The 11,137-nt window shown below is 39.8% G+C and overlaps 1 protein-coding gene across 1 annotated transcript; it reads left to right on the plus strand.

Moving 5' to 3' along the window:
• Positions 1-257: 257 nt before the first annotated feature.
• Positions 258-2,064, plus strand: GGS23DRAFT_607400 (threonine dehydratase I; the record flags this gene model as incomplete). Its single annotated transcript, XM_051520048.1, has 2 exons — positions 258-467; positions 541-2,064. 2 exons carry the CDS (start codon positions 258-260, stop codon positions 2,062-2,064), a joined length of 1,734 nt encoding a protein of 577 aa, XP_051368408.1.
• Positions 2,065-11,137: the final 9,073 nt, after the last annotated feature.

An 11,137-nucleotide genomic window follows, 5' to 3' on the forward strand; every position in this document is an offset into this window, starting at 1 on the left:
TTGATAAGAAGCGGTCGAGGACACTTTATAGGTACCTAACCGCTGTTTGCTGTAGGTACCCCCTCTTTATAGTCATCCCGTTCTGGTGGGGTAGATACGATAACTAGGTAGAGGTAGGTACGATAACGCAGAGAAAAGGTGAACATTTAGCTGTCGCTTTCTCTTCCTCCCCCCTCTCTCTCGCTCGCTCTGCCATCACCCTTCAGTTATGTCGCATCTCTCGCCTTTCCAGTCCCCTTGACACGAGTCCGGAAATCATGCCAGGCCCAGCCGCCGTGCCAATTGGCGGCGGGGAGATCAACAACGTCAGAAATGGTGTCAATGGCCATGCACCGCGCACTCCTCCGATAGCTGGCCTATCTCTCACCGAGTACAGTACAACCCCATCGCCCCCATCTGGGCGCGGACAAGACAGGATCAGACAGATCGTGCCGACCGAATTCATCTTGCCTAGTGGGCACCCTGATGTATGCTCATTTCCCCAGACCATGTTCGGCTACCTAATTCCAGCGATTATTAACCAACCCCTCCCCCGTCCAGTACCTCCGCTTGATACTCACATCAAGAGTATACGAAGCATGCAAAGAGACCTCGTTAACCCTTGCCACAAACCTGTCGAACCGACTAGAATGTAATGTCCTGCTCAAGAGGGAGGACGAGCAGCCCGTGTTCAGCTTTAAGCTGCGCGGGGCTTACAACAAGATGGCCCATCTCGATCAGGGGGAGAGCTGGAAGGGAGTTGTTGCTTGCAGTGCGGGGAATCACGCCCAGGGGGTTGCCTACTCGGCTAGGTTGCTCAAGATACCTGCGACTATTGTCATGCCCTCGGGGACGCCGAGCATCAAACACAAAAATGTGTCCAGGCTAGGCGGTTGTGTCGTTCTTCATGGCGCAGATTTCGATGCTGCCAAGGAAGAGTGCGCGAGGCTAGAACAACAACACGGTCTGATCAACATCCCGCCGTTCGACGACCCGTATGTCATCGCCGGACAGGGGACAATAGGGATGGAGCTGCTGCGGCAGACGAACATCCAGAGGCTCGAGGCTATATTTTGCTGTGTCGGAGGCGGCGGCCTTATCGCTGGCATTGGTGTCTACGTCAAGCGCATTGCGCCGCACGTCAAGATCATCGGGGTTGAGACCGAGGACGCCAACGCCATGGCTCAGTCTCTGCGGCAAGGAGGTCGGGTCGTGCTCAAGGAGGTTGGCCTGTTCGCTGACGGCGCAGCAGTCAAAACGGTTGGCGAGGAGACTTTCCGAATATGCCAGGAAGTGATTGACGATGTTATCGAAGTGAATACGGACGAGACCTGCGCGGCCATCAAGGACGTATTTGAGGACACTCGTTCTATCGTAGAGCCCGCAGGCGCGCTAGCACTCGCCGGCCTGAAGAAGTGGGTTGCAGCAAATCCTTCGAGCGACCCGAACCGATCCGTGATAGCGATCACGAGCGGCGCGAACATGAATTTTGACAGGCTTCGCTTCGTAGCCGAGCGAGCAACTCTCGGCGAGGGCAAGGAGGCGCTCCTCTGCGTTAGCATTCCAGAAAAGCCGGGCTCATTCCTCGGGCTGATCAACAACGTGATGCCGCACGCCGTAACCGAGTTTTCTTACCGCTTCTCGACGGGCGAGATAGCGAACATCTTGATCGGCATATCACTGACCGGTGCAGCCTCGGAGCGGGTACGAGAACTGCAGGCCTTGGTGGATCGAATCAATAGCGCGGGCATGACGGCGACGGACCTCTCTGGCGACGAGCTCGCCAAGTCACATATCCGCTATCTCGTCGGCGGACGATCCGGCGTCCCGGACGAGAGACTGTATATGTTCAACTTCCCGGAGCGCCCTGGTGCTCTCGAGAAGTTCCTAACGACATTACGCCTCCGATACAACATCAGCCTATTCCAGTACCGAAACGGCGGCAGTGACGTGGGCAAGATCCTGACAGGGATACAATGTCCCGACGCCGAAGTACAAGACCTAGAGACGTCATTCCGGGAGATCGGTTATCCCTGGCAAGATTGTACCGAAAGTGCTGTCTTTCAGACCTTTTTAAGAAGTTGATTCCGGCTATAGTTGACGAACACAGGGAATACTAAATGCGGCTTTCGGGTTGGTCACCTGTTGCAAATCGCTGGCTGAAGTGGGTGATGAATTCAAGGTAGGAAAGGCAAGGCGGTTAAACGAGAGCAAAGAGATACCTAACTTTATAAAGTACGTTATTTATAAAGGTTCACGTAACTATGTTGTGATGAAAAGTGTAGCTTCAGAAATGTTAAATATAAGAATCTTATAATTGCCTTTATAAGAGTGTTAAAGTATTATATAAAGAGGGAGTAGGAGACGTTTTTTATAAAAAATAAGTATTGTTAAAGATCTTTAAGTTAATAAAAAAATCTATAAGGTAAGCTTTATAAAATAAATAAAAGTATTATTATAATGTAAGTAGTATGTAAGCAGTACGTGCTTTTAAAATAATGTTTAAATTATTCTATAAAGTAGAATAATTTAGGTTCATTTTGAGTATTTATACTGAAAATAATAACCCATCCAGAGAATTATAAAATATAAAAATTATACTTAATGATATTTTTTACGTTTACGAACTTTATTTGTTATAGAGAATATGAAAAATGTAAGAATTCATATATAAATATTAATAATTTACATAAACTATTTATGATTAGTACTATTACGTAGATCGGAAGAGCTACATAGATACTAAGGTTGCTTTTAGAAGTAACAAAATATAGAAAGAAGAAGGTAAATTAATTAATTATTTAAGAGACAAAAAAATAAATAAAAGAGATACGAACTACCTGTTATAACTGTGCTATACTTATTAGTATTACTTAGTAGTAATTAGTACTTATTTTAATGTATCGGTAAATCAGTTATAGTTATATAACTAATACTTTATATATTTTTTAATCTTACGATTTAAGGTATTTATTACATAGAGAGCCACCTATACATGGCTCTCTACTTCTTCCTTAGTTACTCGCTTACCTAATATAACTCCTAACTCGCTTATTGAACAGGAGCAGCGTGGGCACGCTGACGGAGGCACGAAAAGGGCTACCCAACTGCCAACAACTGGCCCAGTACCGATCAACCAAGATCACAGCTGTAAACAGCTGTAATCGGTTGATCGGCCAGCTAAAAACGGCAGCTGGGAAAGGAAACTGGAAAAGGCAAGGGTAACGAGGAAGGCTAGAAAGGCATGGCAAGAAACGAGTGAATGGCTGTAGGTCGTAATATCTACAGGTCTAAGTCTGGCTGATGAAAATATGAGTACGCGACCTATATAAATACATATCGAAAAGGCTACGTGGCCTAGATCCACCGCACCACTACAGCCTCCCCAGTTCAATTAATCCGTAAGGAGCAATTAAACTCCCTATATAACAATAGGTGCGGTGGCTCTCGTTCCTGTTGAACCTGATCAACCTGATCCCGATTAACCCTGATTAACTAAAAGCTAGCCAGTTTAATTAAAGGCTAACAGGATAAGTCAGGAAGAAACAGGGTCAACTGGGAACGATTGCAATAGCAACAAGTGGGTGGTGGGGTGGGTGACTGCAACCGTGCCTGATCCTAAACCTAAACCTAATCAATCCCGAACCTATTCAATCGCTACCAACTAGGAGCTGAGCCAGTTTAACTAACGATTAACAGGAAATAGGAAAGATCTAATAACAAGAACTGGGCTGGCGGAGCTGTAACCTGTAAACTGACCTAATCAACCTGTTCCTGATTAACCCTGATTAACTGGGAGCGAGCCAGGTCTATCAGGGCCATCAAGAAACAACAGGAATCAACAGTTAGGAAACAGGAACTACAACGGGCAGGTAAAATAAGCGTAGCTCCCGTGAGAAACGAAAGAAACAATCCCCATACGATGCAACGTAATCTCCGTCCTTCTCGTCCATGGCTGTCTTTTGCCGATCCTTTTCAACTAATTCCTAATCCTATAAACTAACTAATATATCCTGTTCAATGCCCGTTTCTATAACTCGTTTCTGACTCGTATAGCTGTTCTCGTATGACCGTTGTTCGTCCGGTAGCATCTACCGGGCTTCCCTTGACCCTCGATCCCTCCCCTGTACGTGGTTCTAGGGGCTCTGGCTCTTCCTACCAACCACATATCGGTAAGGGCGACAAGAGGGGTCTCTAGGCATTAACCTGTAACTGTTTCCTATCCTATAACTATTTCTGGGCTGTCTTATTCAATATCGTATCTATCTCGTATCGGTATCGTCTATAGGTCTATCGCGCTGATCGGTAGGTTCCCCGATCAGGTTCGTGGGTATAAGGTCTGTCGGTATCTTATTGTGAGGGCATCGTAGCACCTATCGGTTAGGGAGGCAAGGAGAGACCTCCCCAGGTGCCGTAACTGGCTGGCAGGGATAAAACAAGGGCGATCGGAGCTATCGGCAAGCCTCTTGTAATTGAAATAAATCGATCGGTAAAGAACGGATGCCTTCAAGCGCGTGTTATAAAAAGGGGGGTAGTAGCGGTAACTTGGTCAGATCAACTAAGGGCGAGAAAAAACTGCCATCTAGGCACTGGTGAAAAACGAAGGCGAAACCAGGTAAAACGGGCATAGCTCCTTCAAAAGAGACAATTAAGAAACGAGGATAAGATAGATCCACTAATCGGCGAACGAGCTTTCAGATAAGCTAATCAAAAGCTAATCAAAAGCTGATGGGAGGGCGTGGGTTGTTGATGGTCGCCATGATTATCTGCCCTCCCTGTTGATCCAGCCACCTGAAAATTCAGGCTGTGGCCTAAAAAGGCTCAATCCGAAAGCCACGAAAAAAAAACGGCTCTGGAGCCACGAAAACAGCTCCTAATCAACTGAAAAACAGGGAATCTCCTGATCGACGAATCCTAAACCTAATGACTACAAAAACGGTCGCAAAAGGTCGCTCCTAAGGCTAAGGTAAGGCTCGGGCTACTGGGTAGTCGCCACTGAACAGGAGCAGCGTAGGCACGCTAACGGAGGCACGAAAAGGGCTACCCAACTACCAACAACTAGCCCAGTACCGATCAACTAAGATCACAGCTATAAACAGCTGTAATCGGTTAATCGGCCAGCTGAAAATGGCAGCTAGGAAAGGAAACTAGAAAAGGCAAGGGCAACGAGGAAGGCTAGAAAGGCATAGCAAGAAACGAGTAAATGGCTATAGGTCGTAATATCTACAGGTCTAAGTCTAGCTGATGAAAATATGAGTGCGCGACCTATATAAATATACATCGAAAAGGCTACGTAGCCTAGATCCACCGCACCACTACATTATATAACATAGCTCGTAGCTTCCTATTATTTATATATAAATAGCTCGTATCTGTAATGGGCTATGCCCATTATAGGGCCCTGGCTAGTGCCAGAGCTTAGCACGTGACCAGCACCCACGGAGGATAAGGCCAGCTGTCGCAAGTGCGGCCCACAGGGCACACTTTCTTCCTTTTTCTCCTCGTCTAGCTTTAGTTCATCAACATACGGCTTTTACCCAGCGAATAGCTCTTAAAACCGTGATAGTATCTCCTTTATTTATCTCCTTCCTTTTTAGATAGTTCATTTACCTTCTTCTTCTTACCTTCCGTTACTCTTAAGAAGTAACCTTAATAGTACTGAGGAGGAGCAGAGCGTACGCGATACTAAAGACCCGGATAGGTTTACTCGAAAGTATACTCTATCGAAGATTATAGTACGTACGATAGTCCAAGATAGATAAAATTAGTACTGCTATACTAATCGAGAGATAAGGAATCTAATGTAGTTATCGTATCTTAGCTATGCCCTTTGGTCGTAGAGATATAGTAGTCGCTAGCCCGAAGGTATAAGAGGTAAGGAAAGAAAAGAAGTAAAACGTAAAAGTTACTTATCCGGCTATAGCGGTACGACGAAGTAACTTAAGCGCTTATAACTAAAATAAATATATTAATCGGAAAACGACGTATCTAATAATAAAAACGAATCTTTAATTAAGGTAAAAATAATAAAGATAGTAATCTAGCTAGGTAGTAAATTAGATAATAAGCATAGCATAGCCTGTACTTACGGGAGCTATAGTTACTCTATATAGGCATAAGGCCTATCGTAGCGTATTACGTAATGCATTAAGAGGGCATGTCTTACCGTACTACTACAGTACCTAGGTAGCTCTCCCGATTTACATAATAATTATAAGCCCGGTAACCCTTTTAAGGAGCTAAGTTAACTAAGGTCTTACTATATAAGCTTTCGAGTAATCTTATTATTTATCTCTATCTCTCTAATCTCTCGATTAATCGTTTTTTTCTTAAATATCGCTTTCGTTTATATCGCTTTCGTCTTCCTCTCGAGTAATATATCTATAATAACTACTAATACTAACGGAAACTACTCTATTAAAAAACTACCTATTAATATTAACCTTTGCAACTTCGATAAATATCTACGATAATTTATTACTTTCTAAAACTACGCTGAGTAATTCGATATCTAGAAGGATATTAATCCTAATACGAACGATTATAAGTTAAATTCGATAATACTTTTATCACTCGAAGAGTTTATTACTTAAGAAAAGAAACAAATAAGGAAGTAATACTTCGAAGCTCTTTATAAATAGGTTAAGAAAAATCTTAAGACGTGTAGGGAAGAGCTAAAGGCTCTAATAGAAAACCCGCGTTACCTCTTTATTAAAGAGTATAAATAATTATTAAAATAAAGTCTCTCTTAAGAGTCTTAAGTTATTATCGTCGGTAAAAGCTACCGAACTTTTTATTATTATATTATATCCTCGGTTTTTATTAATTACCTCGAGTTTATTAATATTATGATAGTACGGTAGGATATGCCCTCTTGATGCATTACGTAACACGCTACGATAGGCCTTATGCCTATATAGAGTAACCATAGCTCCCGTAAGTATAGGTCATGCTATACTTATTATCGAATTTACTACTAGCTAAATTACTATCTTATTACGTAGCTAGCGAGAGCTAAGCTTAGGTTAATAGGTTATTTGTAAAGGGAGTAATGGAATGAGGGTAAGAAGGTATATATTAATTAACTAGAAAAGAAGGAAAGCTATTAGAGAGTATAGAGCGATCTATAGGTATATATAGTAATACTTAACTAGCTCAGGTAAGCTAGTTAATTCCTACTAAGGGTATATACCTACGTAATATATCCCCTAGTTAAGCTTACGATAGTAAGGTTAATTATAGTCCTTTGCTTACGATAGTAGCCTAAGGGGTTATTCCTTAGTCTCGTTATACTTCGTAAAGGTTAATCGATTACTAGGTGCCTTATCTCGGGCTCCCTTATGTTCCCTTATCCGTATATGCTCCGGTTTATTACTAATGGTATTTTCTCCTAAGTTATATACTCTTCGTATTCCTTACTTAATACTTTATAGTTTATTATAAATGAAAATAATTATTCGTATAATTATTCGTATAATTATTCGCTTTCGATTAAGCGGTAGTTAGCTATATATATAATGTAGTAGTAGTCGCTTTAGTATTAATATTAAGATTTAATTTCCTTTATTACTATCGCGCGCGCTCGCGCGCGTTACTTATGTTAACCGATTCTGCCGTTTTTCTTACGAAAGCGGTTAAGTATAAATATATCTAGGATTTCTTACTCTCGAATTAAGCGTGCCTCTTTCTTTTCCTTTCTTCCCTAGGTTATTTATCGTAGGTATATATACCTAACTATAATTAAGTAATTCTATTAATTACGCGATCGTAAGCTAATATAACTAATAAAGCTTTATTAATTTATTATCGTAAGGTAAGTTTACTTCCTTTATAATTTACGTAAAACGTAACTCGCGTATTATACGAATCGTAATATATTTTTATTAAATAACCGTAGGATAATAACTTAACTTATCGCGGTAAGGGTTATTATTTATAACTAATATATTATTCTTAATATTAAAATATCCTAAGATAATAAAGCGATCGTTAGTTACCTTATATTAATAAATAAGAGGTTATTCGAGATAATCCGTTTATTATTTATTCGTTATTTACCGGTAGTAATATAGTACCGTAATTAACGATCTCTTAATATATTTAATACTTAAGAACTTCGTAAGATAATGCTAACGCTTTAAGGTATCGTAGCTTCGTTAAAGTAAAGGATACTCGGCCTTTCCGCCGTAAGCTCCTAGCCTACCTTCCGTATTTATACGGAAGGTAGCGTTAAAGCTTCGGCCGGTAGCCTCGCTCGCCGCGGAAGGATACCCTTTACTTCCGGGTCCGGGGCCTTAGTTATCGCTTAGCCCCTTAAGGATTCCTTTATCGACGAAAGCGACGTCGATATAATCGTATCTAACGCCTTAACGTAACGTACCTAGGCCTTAATTACTCGCGCTTCTTAGGATACCGTATCCCGAGTTATTAAGGTCTTTACCGACGAATCCTTTAAAAAAGAATTCTCCGAGGAAGACTTCCTTTTTTTATACGAAGAAGTAATCGAAAAAAGTAACCGTCCGGTTATATTAATTATTCGTAAGGTTCTTTCGCGTAAAATCCGAATTTAAATTCGCGTATATTAGGTTACGTTTTTTAATAATATCGTTATTATTCGCGTAACTTAAGCGATCGTTATTATTATTACTTCGATTTATAATAATATCGTAAAACGAGGATAAGGATAAGAACGAAACCGTAGCGTTTCTTCGGTTTCCGGAGCTACTACCGCTTTCGTTACTTTCTTTAACCTAGCCGTTCCGGCGGTTCCGTTTAATACCCCTATCGCGTTAACCGCTTTAGCTTTTACTACCGCCGCCTTAAGAACTACCTCGGCTACCCGTAATCGAAAGTACGAAGCTTATCGTATAATTCCCTACCTAACTTACGTACGTAATACGGCTTAAAATAAGTTTATTAAAAAATACTTCGATTTTCTTTAAAGTACCGGCCGTTACTACCGCTACTTATCCGGTTACGCTTACGTATTTCTATAAGTATTCTTACTCCCGTACGTCGCGGTCTAGAGTTAATATTATATAAGGCCGACGCTTTAATCCTACCGGTTATTTATTTTATCGTCGCCCGTATCGAGTCCTCGGTTAATATATAAGCTTTATTTTACGTTAATTAATATTTACTAACGTTATTTATAAGCCTTTAAGCTTGCTACGATAATAAAGGAATTCCTTACGCTTTATTAAAACGGAAAGTAAATACCCGCGGTACCCGAGACCGTAAAGTTACGACGAAGCGTAACTAATTTCGGTTAATTTACCTAGCTAGGCGTAAGCCCTTCCGCTACCGGCTTATCGATTACCGTAACTATATCCGTCCTTAGTTTTATACTTATTAATCCTTTTATTACTTTAATTAACGTAAGTAACGTTTCCGTTAGTTTATCGACCGTAATATCTAGCGTAGCCTCGCCCGTTATCGTCCTCGAGTAAGAATTAGATATAAAGATAAAGGACGTTAAAGAAAGAAATAAAGAAGAGAAAACTTCCGAGGACGAAGAGTAATCTTTTAAGGAAGTAATATTTAAGATCGCTCGCGATTATCCGTTTATCTTATTCGAATAATACCTATACGAAGTATTATATTAATAGGTTAATCGCTTATACGAGGAAATTATCGAGTATTAAAACGAATCCGTTAATACTCGCGTATCCCGTTAGTCCGGCCTTACTTACTATTCCCGTAGTTAAGTTCTTCGTTTTAAAGTAGCCTTCCTATATTAAGATCTAAAAGTAATACGAGTTCGGTATTTAGCGGTAAGGAAAGCTATCTCTATATAGCGGTAATACTTTATATCTATATATTAACTAATTAAGAGGAGAATTTACGTACCGTTAGTACTTACGGCGACTTTTTAAGTATTATTATAACTATTCTTCCGCGAGTATTCTATAGGTTAAGTAATATTCTAAAGTACTCGAACGACTAACGTAATAAAGCTTTCGTAAGTCCGTTTATTAGTATTTAATTAATAAGGAGATAAATTATTTCGAAGGTACCTTTTTAGTACTCCTAACGTAGCTATATATTCTATATATTTATATAGCGTAACCTAGTATTAATCCTTTCTTTCTTCCCTATTATTAATCTTATTATTTGCTAGTTATCGTTATATATCCTTTAAGATTCTCCTGGCTCTAAGGTAATATCCCTAAAGAAACGTTTAAGAGCTATTATTTCCTTAGCTATATATTTTAAAGCGAGTAATTTAGCTTTAATAATCGATATTAATATTATATCCTAGCAAGCGGCTCTTTATATAATCGGACCTTTAAATAAAGATATTACGTATTCCTAAGACGACTTTCTTAACTCGGAATCGTTTATAAACGAAGCGTTATTATTAATTAAGAATACCTACGCGTTATTACTCTTACCCTTATACCTTATACTAAAGAAGCGAGTAATATATAGGTATTTAATCGTTTAATTAATCGCTTTAAAGTATTAAAGTCCTAGATTAGTTAGGAAATAGGATCGTTAAAACGTTACGAAAGCGACGTTTAGGCGTATTATAATTACGTTATAAAGTAGTAACCCTACTTTCTCCTAGTATTTCTTAACTTATTATTTCGAAGTAACGCTTATATACTTTATTAGCTTAGTAATTAATAATAGTATTATTAGAAATTAATTATTATCCGTTAGTTTAAAGCGTTTAATAATTTTTTCGATATAAGCGTCGTATATTAAGGTTATAGTTCGTATTTTACGATTACGTATTATCCTAATCCCTAAATATTACTTTACCGGTTTAAGTTCTTTCGTTTTATAGGTATCCTTTAACCCTTAAGCTACCCTTTATACTATCGCCTTTAAGCTTTTATGGTTTATAACTAATATATCGTTTACGTATATTAATACGAAGACTTCTCGTTCTTTTATATAGAATAAATACGGCTTCTCTAGAGAGCTCTAAAGTCCTAAGCGGTTAAGGATACTTTCGATCTCCTTAAATTAAAGTAGGGGTAAATTTCTAAACCCGTATATTACTCTTATAGCGAGGGCGTATTTTCCCTCTTCCTTAAACCCGTTTAATAACTCTATAGGTATAAGGTCGCTTTCCGGTTTTATAACGTTAAGGAACGCGTTTTTAATATTATATTAATTAACTTCGAGGTCGAATTAGGCTACGATAGCT

Source organism: Durotheca rogersii, assembly GCF_024521655.1.
Source record: "Durotheca rogersii strain YMJ 92031201 chromosome Unknown GGS23scaffold_30, whole genome shotgun sequence".
Classification (NCBI taxonomy): domain Eukaryota; kingdom Fungi; phylum Ascomycota; class Sordariomycetes; order Xylariales; family Xylariaceae; genus Durotheca; species Durotheca rogersii.